General features: G+C 37.4%; 1 protein-coding gene across 2 annotated transcripts in view; it reads right to left on the reverse strand.

Moving 5' to 3' along the window:
* dym (dymeclin) overlaps nt 1–13,990 on the reverse strand; it is a 150,687-nt gene that overhangs the window by 64,339 nt on the left and 72,358 nt on the right. For both annotated transcript variants that reach the window (XM_069187013.1, XM_015339502.2), the window contains 2 exons: nt 10,296–10,409; nt 9,839–9,933 (listed from right to left, as the gene is read on the reverse strand). In XM_069187013.1, coding sequence (XP_069043114.1) covers nt 9,839–9,933; nt 10,296–10,409 — 209 coding nt within the window. The remainder of the gene's footprint in view (nt 1–9,838; nt 9,934–10,295; nt 10,410–13,990) is intronic.

The following is a 13,990-nucleotide window of genomic DNA, read 5'->3' on the forward strand; positions in this document are numbered from 1 at the left end:
AACAATTTCTAGTCTTAATATCAATGGAGATAAAATAGTCTGATAGCAACTGAGTTGTGATAAAAACACATCACTAAATAAAGCTAGGTTATTTTAAACATAGTGAGAGGCATTAAAATGACAACAAACACGCTTGTTTGCAATATTTTCCCTACAGTATATGTATATCAGTAAAATCTTTTATTTCATTTAATAAACAAATTAACCAACTGTAAAAAAAATCTCAGTCACCTGTACAGTAACACTGTATATGATGGAATAGTTTATAGATCTGTGGACGTGATCGTGTTGTGTTCACATAGTATTGGATCTGTTACCATGGGAACAGAAAACCGAGGAAAACCCACACTAATTATGTCAAAGTCAAAATGTCATGACCACAGCAATGTAGAAGGGAAGAGGCCATTGGGATACTGAGGGCAGGAATATCAATGTCCAGGGTCACCAGACACTGTAGTGTGCACTGGTTGACTTGATCATGTCTGCAGACACAATGCAATCTAACGTCTTTAACTCGCTACTGACAATGGGCCAGAACAGCTACAGTATGCATCTCCATGCCTGCACACAATCAGCATATCCAACTGAGGCAACTCCAGAATCATCGCTATCCTGCATCCCAAACTGTGCAGAGACACCTGAACGTCACTGTGGCAAGATCAGGTTTTGTAGCTTAAGACAACAGCTCCAAACTGAATGCGTCAGAAAGTATTGTACATGTTGGCTTGGTGTTGAATAATTGGCATGGGGAGAAATGGTATGCCTAGGCTACAATACCAGGTGGGCAGAAATCACAATTAGCATTTTGTGATGGCTTATGTAGTCTCCAATGCCACAGATTTAATATATTCTTTCTATACAATTCAACTTACTTTTGTGCACAGTTATGGAAAAGGTCAGCATATCAACGCAGTCACATCACATACATTTGTTAGACTTCCCTAGCAGGCAGCATTTGTGTATATGGCTTTCCAAAGAGAAATACTGTACATGTTCTTGTCATGTTGATACCACATTGAGTACAAGTGTTGCTAGCAGCAAAAAAAAAATAGACCCCCATTGGTATTTAACCTCCTTTGATTTGCAATGGATTTGAGCATTAATGTGTCAGATTTACCCCAGCTATATGTGCATTCCATTTTCTACCCGAGACTGAAATCCGTTTGCATTATTCTCTTGTTTAGAAGAAATAGGCTCTCAACATATTTATGTTTTTAATGCATCACAGGAAATGTGTTAGTGTGCTACAGCACACAATTTGTAGTTCCTAAAAGAAAGTCATACCAGAATTATACTATAAGAGAAAGTTATATAGAGAAAGTCTATAGAGAAAGTTTGCAGTAACGTGTAAAAACTTTTACGTATTCAAAGTTGCTAATATGATAGGAAAAGAAGTAAAGTATTTTTATCGAGGGGAAAAAAGCCTGGTTAGAAAAGCATCGAGTACTACTGTATGTTAAGAAATCTGGAATTACACAACAGCATGAACACATAAAAGAAGCAAAGAGAAATACCAAAACAGCATGTCTTCAAATCCTCTCCAAATAAAATAAAGCAAACTTAATCCAGCTGTGAACCTGTGACAGCATTTACAATGCCTTTGCTACTGTCAAGGAAATCTTATAGCCATTTGTTTTTAAGAAGTCCATTTTTAGCATCATAATGGTGATTACCGACTGCCTTCCAAAAGAGCACACTGCTGTACAGTACTACATGACACTATTTTAGACTGTTACCCAGATCCACTCAATGATAGGTCACCCTGAACTCATGATTTTGTTAAGTCTCAGTGCACATGAGCTTTAATCAATTTAGAAAGTTAATTGATCAGGAATGGCAAATTGTGGTCCTTGTGAAATGTAGCATGATGAAATATGAATTTCAGATAATTTTTAAACCTCCTAGTGGAGCAATCCATCTACTTCAGTGTTCAAATAAAAATTGTTCAGAGTGTCTGGAATAGCATAATCTGGGCCCATTTCCCCCTCCCCCCTCTAATAAAGATAAGAAGGCTAATAATGGCAGGATTAAAAAAAACATTACATTTAGTCATGCTATAAGCAGTCACATTGAACATGCAGACATGCAGTCAAAACATGGACAGCAAAGGTTATTAACCTGGAAGCATAGGACCTGAGAATGTAAGAGCAAGTAAAGTGCAGGAGTTCTTCACCCGTGTCACCCAGGGAAGTGAAGCAGTGCTCCAGCGTGGTGCAATTGGAGCGAGGGAAATACATATTGTCCAAGACATACAAGTATCTCCGCATGTGGCGGCAGGTATAACTGAAAAACAAGGGGAAGGAAGAGACAGAAAGAAGAAAGAAAAAACAGTTGGGATTTTCTTTTCTCTCTTTCTCTTATCTTTCATGTTTTCCTTTATTCTCCAGCCAGAGGGAGGCGTAGCGCACCACAGTGAAGGAACGGAGGTAGATTCCAGAGGAGAAAACAGGCAAAAAGGATGGAGAACGAGGAACAGGCGAGACACCCGATGACAGGCACTTATGTCTCAGGTCAAAGGCCAGCCAAAGCGGAAGTGTAAAATACAGCAGCCACAACTTTGAAGTGATGCTTCCCAGCATTCCCCTTTCTGCACATCACTAGGACAGCCAGCCTCGTTTTCATTCCCCATGATAAGCAGTTAGTACTGTTAGTCACTGGCAGTTATACAGAAAACACCACACCAAGTAGAAAAAACTAAAATAAAGGAATAGTCTGACAATTATGGACCCATTTCTCTCCATTAGAGAAGAATGTATTAAACATAGACTTTTCGAGCTCAGATCTGGTAGGCTGATTGTGTTTTAGCTTTGATTTTACTGAAACCACCACTTATGGTATAATCAGTTGACTAAAGAAGGAAATACTTGAAAATATATTATGGTTACTGCACTTTACCATGTACATTGCTTCAGCAATAAACTAAAAAAAGTATTTTTTATGTAATGCTAAATCAGAAATCAAGAAATAAAAATGTTTGATTAGGAATTATATGGAAAAAATGAAACAACAGCAAAGAGGGTAAGTTTGACACACTTGAAGACAGGATAGACCCATCAGGAAAGTTGTCTGTGAATTCATGCTTGTAAGGGATCAACAAGACAACATAACATGTAGGTCTTAACAATGCCATTGCCATTAAAAGGAAATGAAATCCAACTAATTGTTGAAATAATGGTTTTGAATCACAGACAAAATTCATTGTATATCCGACAGCATATATCAATTTAAAATGAACTTTTGAAACAATGTACGATTGCTGCCATGGAGGAAAAATAAATCCTCGCCCTTATCTCGTAACGATGAGAAAATTCTCATAATTACAAGATAGAAATTTTCGCGTAATTTATGTGATCACGCGATAGCACAATTGTCATATAATACCTATATCGCTACGTGTGGACTTACAGTTTTAAGCAGTGGGACTGACTGCATGTATAACTGCTCATTACAGAACTAGCATTGCTTTCATCTCTAAATCCCACAAAACTGGTCCTCATGCTTATAATAACTGTGTTCATATGTGCCAAAAATTGCTAGATTTCATTATGGCTAATCTCCAGTCGAAAGCAAATCCATACAAATTCTGCAGCGCTGGACATTGACACATTAGCTTCTAGTTGCATTCAGTGCACAACGTAACAGGCTGTACACACACCAAAGTAATCATTGCTATCTTGTAATTACGAGATAATTAGTTATCTCGTAATTAGGAGATGCTTTTCTTGTAATTACGAGATTAGGGGGCGGACACCTCAGGACCCAACAAATACAATTACTTATAGAACACCTGAAGATTCTCCAAGACTCTCGGTTTTAATCATAACTATTTTACTGTTGCTACAGAAGTGTTTCAACTAATAGAATGCATTGAAATGGATTAAATGCGGCTTTTGCACTACATTCGCCTTGGAAAAGCAGTAAAGCCGAGGTGCTCCGTTCATAAAGTAAATAGCATAAGGAAGTCACATCCAGGATTATAATGCACTGATTAATGGGGTGTTCATTGCTTGTACACCACTGTCTCAGGCTTCTCAGATGTCATTGGCTTGAGTCTCCCAATGTTTTTTTTTATCAGAGTTAGGACTGCCTGTGTTTAAGTGTTTGCAGTGTGACAGTGCTCATTAAGTTGACAGTGAATTTTATTGAGTAGGACAATGCAAGCATAATTTGTTTTTATTTCTGCATCTTGGTGAATGAGAAAACATGAAATATTAAGCTCTAAAGAAGAAAAACACAAGAACCACAGAAAAAGTGTAATAACACTGAATAGCATCATAGACTTAAATGAGGTAAGGCAATGACACTACCCCTGAGTTGTCATGTGGATACTTTGAAAAGCTTATGGTTTGCATTTAATTCTGTTATTTACACATAGGAAAGACCTCCTTTACATCTTAACCATCTATTTCTTTTCAGTCACGAAAAGATCCGTCAAAGTTTTCAGACATTTGTACAATCCCTTATATTACATCATCAAAAACAGCTGACACGCATTCCTAAACCTCCGCGGACCTGTCACTTGTGACCTACCCCTAGAAGATTGCTACGAAAAATCATGACAAACCCACATTTGCTCAATTTTTCCATTTCCGTGATAAGTCTTTCACCACCTGCACACTGTCTTTCTCTCTGCTTTAAGAGGTTATGGAGGGTGGCAGGCAGCCTGGACCTGGAAGGCAAAAGAGTATGGTCTGGACCCATCCCATCAAAAACAATTGTCTCTGCTTCTGAACAATGATGGCTTTTCAGTGTTTTGGGGGAGATGCTAGCAAACAGATTGTAGTCATTAGACCCAACTGCTTCCTTCTTGGATTCCCTGAAAGTTCGTAACTTCTGCTGACTCTGCTCTGCATCAATTTCAAGGCTTCGAATAACAGACAATTCCAGGCACTTTAGTGTAGATTCCTTAGCTCCAGGTGACTTAGAGATCCTTACTACCATGTAAGAATACCACATTTCTTTTAATAATACCAATTATAATGTTAATCTATTGTACACTAGTTCAGCAAGTCTCACAAAGTGTATTTAAGAATTAAGAGCCTATGGAAAATACTGAACATTGCCCTCCTAGACACTGCCTGGACTGTGAAAAGCTAGGTAAAAGCTTTAGGTAAAAAACTATTTGGACACCCTCAGTTCATACCCTGCCTATGGCTGCTGTTCGCCCACTTTGACTTTGGTGCTGACAAACTGCCGACAGCTGAAAAAGCCATCGCAATAAAGTTGGAGGTCCTGCTGTTTTTTCTCCTTGCAGTATTTTGTCGTCCTCTGCCGCGATATACAGTAGTTCCCTTGACTACTGTGTAACCACTGGCTCCCACTCTTCTTTGAATTGTCCCTTCTCCATAAAACACAGCAAGAGAAAATGGTGAAAATTCCACCTTAGCCATGACACTGGTATCAATTTTTATTTGTCTTTCTCTTCAGCTTTCCATAATCAAACTTATTCTGTGCCAATATTGCTACCAAAAAGCAAACTGTTTTTTTTCTCTGGTGTGCTGTTTAAAAAAACTTTTTCAGGAGTGAAAAAGAGTTGTTAAGAAGATAGAGTAACAGAGGCTGTGGGGTACAAAACAGTGTGAGAAGCAGAAGCCTTGAACAGTTAAGCTTTGAAATAGCAAAACACCCTTTAGGCTTATCCAACAGTATTTCACATTCTTTATCGCACACAAGCAGAATCCCATCTTTGGTACTAAAATTGAACTAACGAAGTGAGTTTATTTATTTTCAATTATAGTAAACCCAGTAAACCACATTTAGGATAGAGAAACAAATTAGACTTAAAAAACTGAAATTTAATTCTATAAGATGACCTTTTTAATTTTAATTCTACGCTCAGCTTCATTGTTAAATTAGTACAACAGCAGTTTCAGAGAAAATGAATAACCAAGACTACAGCATCTTTTATTTGAATTTGCTCCAGTCCCCCATCTTCTTTATTAAAACAGTAATAAACCTGAACAACGTCCTTTTTTTTATTGTTGTGCAAGATACAAACTTCCAGCCCCCTGCAAATGAGCTTTTTAGTACCTAATTTAATTTAGAAAAACAAACATTACTTGTGCAGACTTGGGGATTCAGTAATAAATAAATCAATTTAAAACATAATGACGTTTAAAAACTATAGATCATAAACTCATACTTTATTGTGACAATGACCAAAACATCTTTTTCATTAAATCTGGTGATAAAGAAAGAATTCAAGGTGCCATAAATATCTTGAATTGTGTGTGCAAAGTGTGTGCAATTTATTCAATGAAATGTAACATGTAATATGGATCAGGGTCGCATAACTCCATAATCACCTTCAGAAAATAGAGAGCCAGGACATTGCTTAGCAACAGAAAAATCTGCCAGCACACAGTTGTCGACAGGCTACACTACATGATTATAGGATCCATGTTTGAATGACCTTGTGACTCACATTTACATCTCCCCGTGTGATGTTAACTGTGTCTGGACATACAACTTAAAGACCTGGGTGACTGAGGCACATGTGCAGTTTAGAAATGTTTCATCCATCATTGAAAATTGTTTTTTCAGAATACATTCTCCACAAATACACCACTCTGCTATTCCATGCACATTTTCTTTTTCTGGGGGCAGCAGAACGATTGTCATCCCCTTCTTGTATGGAAGACCAATCAATAGAGTGTGCAACCTTCCACACAGTCAAATCTAATTCATTGTCTGTCAAAATTAAGAAAACAGTATTGTAACTGTGGAGATAATGGCATGAAACCTTTAAAAAAGTAAACATCTGATCTATATTTCTCATATCCGGGCTCCTTCTGTGTTTATATCTACTGTAAGAGAAATATATGATTTTCAGTTGAAAATTACATTGCTGATTTTTACAGAGAAGGGTAAATTGCTTTTGCTGCCTGAGCATAATGACATAGGCTGACAGAGTAATAATACAGACTGGAATAGCTGGACATAAATATAGTGAAGCAGGCTGCCTTCTCTGTGGAAGGACATATGAGTCACTACACAACTGGAGAAACCATTGTTCAATTGATATGTTATATATTTACATTAAACAGAAATGCAGTCGGGTCTCTGAAACTGAAATGAAACTGAAAATCACCTTCTGTAAAGGCAGGAAATCAAACGGTTTATAAATGTAATAATTTCTGAGGCAGGTTACACCATGCCAAACCTGTGCCCAGCAAAACATCAAGATTAGGTGAACAAGTGAACCCTGTTTTCCTGCACAGAGTGAGGATTCCTCGTACAACCATGGAGAAGAAAATATCTGAATTTTATTCTGAATTATTATGAAAATGTCTGAATTTATTTAAGCTGACTTTAGCTTTAGCTTCCACCCTAGAAAAACTGAAAGCAAATGTAAATATAATTTAAAAACATAGCTTCCAGTTTCTCAAAGTGTGTTAGTCGACGTTGTAGGAAACTTTAAACTGTGTGGTGTTTTGTCTACATGTGTTACTGGAGAACCTTGAAAAACAAAAAAGATGAACCCGAGTTGCACCAGAGAATGGACAGAAAGCACTAGCAGACCTTCAGCGAGGGAAGTCAGTCGATTGTACTATGATGTGGAGTTGGCAGAATTATGTCAGACATGGAAAAAAGTTAGTAAAAAATAGCCTATTATCTCTAATCAGAACACCAAAAACTCAGAGTAAACATACAAGCATGTTTGAATGTGCAGCACCTACATTAATTTCTGAAGATACCATTACACCATGTCCTTGATCCCAGCTCACACGACTGAGTCTGAGTCCTGATCAAGGCAAACAATCATGCAATATAAGAGTTGGGCCAGTGTATGCTACATACATCCTTAAAATGTTTTTTAAACTGAAATTATATTTGAATGTTTGCCTTCGTTTTTTGTTGTTGTTTATCTCTGATAATTTCCCAATACAACTCTGTTTTTATTTTAGAGACAGGTTATTTCCAACTGACTTGCATCATGCTGTCATTTTTGTAACCGCCTGACTTCGCCATCTGTCCTCAGCACAGCTCTTGCCCTCATCAGCTCCTGCCTTTTCGGATGCTTTTCTCTCCTTCTTTGCACGTGTTTAATGAGAAATGTTGAGAATGAGTTGATCTTTATCACTAGGCTCAACCATATGGCATTTCGTGAACTGGATCATTTAATATTTCCTGTGGCATAAATGTGGCCTTTCTTAAATTTTCTAGTTTGTTTTCCCTTTGTGATTACTTGCTCAGTTACTTCCCTTGCAATTCATTGTGAATTCTCATGAAAAGTAAATTAATTAAAACTAGTTTTCACATTTCTGATGATAAGTATATTAACTTGAGTTTGATCAGACATTTTATTTCACGTTTGCAACTGTGATTAACCTCCCTCACCCTCAATTAAACACAACACTAAACTAGAGCACATGCAAGAGTGATTACACAATCAAATCAGAGCAGAAATAGCAACTAATTATATATAACATACAAGGCACATACTGTACAAATGCTATATATAGTTTTCCAAAATCCCAAGCTGCATCATCTAGGCTACACAAATAATATATAATGGGATACAACATAAATGTTTCAGAATAGACAAGAACGCTGTCTACTAACATTTAGTGAAAACTACATAGAGAAGGCACACCAGCTCAACAGCATTCACACAAAGAGATGAAATTATATGGAACTGACCAAGGTTACAGTAACAACATCCACCATAACCAGACCAAATCAAATTAAAGACATTATCCATATCCAGCTGGGGTTCAATTGATCTGTGTGGATATATTTTCGCAAACCTCAGGTGGCACGGTGCTTGTTCAAACCAAAATACAAAACATTATTTTGTTCAGCCTTTACCCAATTTTTAATTACCAATTCTGTCTTCTTATTGGAAAGGGATATAAAGCACAAAGATGAAGGATAAATGTGATCTTTCGTGGCAAAGGACCTCCACTTCACTGTTCTCCGTGTACTCATATGGCACAACCATTAAACAGAAGAAAACATGGCAGCACTTTACTATACATTCAAAGATATAATGGAAAATGATGCAAACAAAAAAACTTACAATGTTAAAGTAAGAAATGTAAAATGCTATGAACATGTGACCATGTATATGGTTACTAAATTAGTGTTACATGATCCTAAGTTGTTTACCAAGTTGTCCCTTGATTGGGGTGCTGGACCCTTTAGGATTTATCTCTAATAGATTCTTGTACTTCTTTATAAAGGTGAAATTAATCAAAATGGGAAAAGCATTTTGTTTCACATGTAAGTACACAACTGTGCCTAGATATGGAACTCGAACCAACAATCTGCTGGTCAAAATTCCAAATGTCAAACGCTACTCTACCCTCAGTGGTGCATCCATGAAGTGATGGATAAGAAAAGTGTCTCCTCTTTAAACCTGATAAACCCAATCAAGAATTTGGGATAAAGTACCAATCCCAGAAGAATGTAAATTAGGCTGGGGAAACATCTACTTGGCCTCACAAATGGTTCTTAGGAAGTCATTACTCTTTGAGTATTTTAAAGTGAACATTTCCTTGCTTGCTCATAAAAAAAACAAAACATGCTGGGAAGCCCGAGGGCAGATGCACACTTCTCAGCATGAAATAGCAACTACAGCTCAAACCAACAAAATCTCAAGAGCTGCCCCCTTCACATACATGGCACCTTTCATATGATGATGAAGAAATAGTTCCAGCCTAGTAACACCCCATCCTAATTTAAACAGCCACTACTTCACTTTCCCACCCTTATTTCAGCACTGAGCATTCAATCCAGGGACAGGTCAGATTGGACTGACACACTTTCATGTACTATAAGCAAAGGTAAAAAACAGCCAGCTTCAAACTCCTTGCATGAAAAAAAAAATCTTTACCTTATAATCCTCTGGGCTGCATACTGATGGAGGCAGCGGAACTGGGCTGACATGTTTGCTAAAGCAGCCAGGCAGTTTGTGTGAAGATACTTATCCTGCAGTAAATTAGAAAAGGGTGAAAAGTGAACAAAACAGTAACCATTAACTTTGTGTACATAACCAACCAGCTCATTTGATCATTCACAGTTCTGTCATTGTTTTTTTTCCCCAAGACACAACAACATTTACAGATGAGTCAAATGCCTTTGAAGCTCTGTAATACACAACACCCAAACAAAATGGAACGATTTTCATTTTGTGTCAAGCTACTGTACAACACGCTTCCTTAAAATGAATCACATGACTTAAAGGGACAGCACTGAGCTGCTCACTAGATTCTTCAAAGGTTAAAACAGAAAAAGTGGCAAAAATGATCCAGTTTAAAGACTTATTGATTTTTTTAGTTTCTGAAGCTCACCCTTGTCCTTGTCATGTTGAACTGAATGGTCCGAATTACCACCAGGATCAGCAAACTCCCCAGAGAAATTTCAGACAGAGTACGCTCAGTGTACCAGGTAATGTTTTTCAATATCTGTGGAGGTTTAAAACACAAAACAATAATATGATTAATGGAATTCTTTATCCTTCTGCTGTTTTCTATAGTTGATACAGGTAATGTATAGGTTTTGTGGTGGGGTGGGGGGTTTGTCGCAAACCTTGATGGAGGAAGAATGATGCAAGGAGGCATCCGATGAAATGTTTCTCGCAATACACCTCAGTTAGTGAGCTGGTTCTTATTTGTGCTGGCAATGAATGTGCATTCAATGAAATGTCATTTCTCATATCTTAGGACTGCACATTAAAGGTTGTATGTAAATGAAATAAAAAAATACTGACAAAAAGAACAATTGTTTCCTTTAACACTTTGCATGATCCGATACTACTGGGAAATCATTCAATATCTTTTGCTGTGAATATTAAAACATCAAAACCAAGGTGGTTGTGACGTTAAACAATCATTTGAAGTCATGTGGCATTCTGAATGTGCTCATTTGGTCCTTTGAATTGTGTTATTTCATAAGGTTCTGGTTATCTTATCAGGTCACATTCTGCCCTAAAACAACAACAAAAGCAGCAACCTACTATAGATGTTGAGTCACTTACTTTCTTTAAGAGAGATAGTGGGGTGAAAATTATCCACCCCCTGAAATTGTTTTACATTTTATTGCAGTACTTGTAATTAATTTCTGCAGGCCAATGACCTGAAGCACAAGGCCAAAGCCACACTGAAAGCCACTCTTGTCACTGGTCTGAGGAGAGTGAATATCCTTGAATGGGCCAGTCAAAGATGTAAACGCCCAGTCAAATTTAAGATGTAGCTTGACAATTGCAATCCATCAATTATCCTACACACACCTATCAGAACAGGAGCAGTACTGCCAGGGAGAATGGCCAAAATTATACTATCCCTGTGTTCAAAGCTGGCAGACACCAATCCAGAAATACTGACAGCAGCAATTGCTGCCAAAGGTGCTTCCACAAAATACTGACTGACAAGGGGCAGAATACCTATTAAAACAGTAAATGTAACTTTGTACAGTATATCTTCTTTGCAGGTTTTGCCAACATTCAACCACCTTTGTCTTTAAATAAATAGTGCTATGTTTGATCATTACAGTACTGAATAATGTTCCTTTGAATAAAATCAATACATGTAATTCATCAAAATGTGATATTATTGGGCGAAGCGGTGGCTCTGTGGCCTCTGCGCCTGTGGCTAGAAGGTTGCCGGTTCAAATCCCGCAGCCGGCAGAGGAATCCTACTCCGTTGGGCTCCTAAGCAAGGCCCTTAACCCCAACTGCTCCAGAGGCGCTGTACAATGGCAGACCCTGCGCTCTGATCCCAGGCTCTCTCCCTATCTGTGTGTCTGTGTGTCTCATGGAGAGCAAGCTAGGGTATGCGAAAATATAAAGTTGATAAAGTGATGTTAAACATTATTGTGAGGGTGTGAATATTTTTACAAGGCTCTGTATGAACATCTCCAGCAAGTACAGCCGTATTGTGCGAGTGCCTGTGGTCAGGGAATTCAGGATTCACATTCCATCTAGGACTATAACAAGCAGCTTTATTACACAAAAACGCCAGTTATGATGGTTATGCAGTTTATGGAGGGTGGAAATTGAAATACTGTGGGGACATACATTGTCTCACACAATGATCTTAATAGAGCACTCTTTTCAGGGTCTTTTCAGATCTCCCCCTGTATATTTCCTGAGGTTCTCATAGGCTGTTTTTGGCTGTACATCTAGTTAAAATAGCAAGCAGTAAAAAAAAATAATCCAGGAAACCTCAATTCGCAAAACTGCCATTTATAGGAAAACAGATGGTACCAGCAGATCCTTAAAAGAGAGAAATGAAGGAGAATTCAAATGAGTGAAATCCAGATACCATTTGCAAATGGCTAAATTCTTACAAGGAGCACTTCACAATTAATTTTCAGACAAACAACAGAGACTACACCAAACCCAAAACAGGTGAGTTTTGGCAGCTAGAATAAAAAGTAATACCAAACTGCAAGAGAGCTTTACTGTGTTAGCTCAGATCTAGCTATCACAAGGGCATTTTCCCTTGTTTAAACAGGCCTGTCTATATCACGACTAACATGTAGACAGGGTTCATGGTAAATTAACAGAATCCATGTTTTTTACTGACAGATTGGTGTCTTATAGTGCCTCTGTTTTAACAGTGTTCCTGAATGTCTTGTGTTTGCATTTTGATTCCTTTTATTTTGGTAGCTAAATGCTACAAAGTAGGCTTAGTTAACTAGTTAACTACATGTAGCAGACCAGCATATCACAATGACTGGATCTCACTAAAAACACTGTTTCTGACCACTGAGAGGTGGCTTTAATTTGTGAAACATCAATCTGGTTTAAGATGGAAAAATGCTAAATCTCATGAAAGCAGAAATTGTCTTAAAGCTCAATAAGAACTGAAACAATTCATACTACATGGATAAGAAAGATTTACTTTCTTGCGGAGCTTTACTGCATAAACAATAATAATAATCATGCTGCATCTTAAAGTCTATTTCAAAATACAGTTTTAAATTTAATTAGAAACAACAACAGATTTGCTGTTGAACTAGTATCAACATTTGAAGAGAAACAACCCCACTTTCTAAAACAGAATAATCGCCTTTATTCTGAATGTGCTCATTTTGTATAAAAGAGATAACCTCCTCATCCCCGTCTATGCATTAACCACAACAAGAAATAAGTGTGTGCCCGAGTAGGGTCAGGTCACAGCTATCTATTCTGTAGGAGTGATACCTGACCATGAAAATAATAAAGATGACTTGATTTAGTATGTATTTGACAAGATACTAAACATGATGAGAGCACAACCATGAACTATTGACTGCATTTTATGACTATAAAATATAGTCAGATCAAGGCTGAATGTACTGTACACGCCGGGTTCAGGACAGCTCTTCTAATATACATATGTGCAGCCTATTGTTCACTTCTGTGCAAGTTTTAGAACCATTTTGTTTCTTATGACTTAAGAACGACAGATTTTTAGTGGCTCTAAAGTAGAACGTCACTTGGTATTTCTTTGATTGAATTTGGATTATCACTTATGCCTCCTGCTGTTTCAGATTCACGGTCTTGTGCATTGATATCTCAGCCTATCTACAGTACATTGTACAATACAAAATACACCTTCAAAGCCTCTTCAATTAACAAGATATATACTGATGCATAATGCAAAACCTCACTGTTGCTTTGGCTGAGATTCACTGTAAGAGAATCCCAAACTCTCACCTTAAATTTCGACAATGCAAAATAAACAAAACCTGGCAAAGAGAAAGGACCAGGAAACTAAACATTACCAACTGGCAAGAGTTTTGAAAGTTTCCAGGAGAGCTTTGATTTACTCTGCTTTGCTTTCTACTTGATAATATTTAAAAGCAGAACGTTAAACATTTTATTTTTACTTACATATATATATATTTTTTGACACCAGTATGTCCTTTAATATTTCAGAGTTTTGAGAAACTGCAGTGGTGTGAAAAAGTGTTTGCCCTCTTCCTGATTTCTTATTTTTTTGCATGTTTGTCACACTGAAATGTTTCAGATCATCAAACAAATTGAAATATTAGACAAATA

The sequence above is a fragment of the Lepisosteus oculatus genome, chromosome 3 (assembly GCF_040954835.1).
Source record: "Lepisosteus oculatus isolate fLepOcu1 chromosome 3, fLepOcu1.hap2, whole genome shotgun sequence".
NCBI classification, from domain to species: domain Eukaryota; kingdom Metazoa; phylum Chordata; class Actinopteri; order Semionotiformes; family Lepisosteidae; genus Lepisosteus; species Lepisosteus oculatus.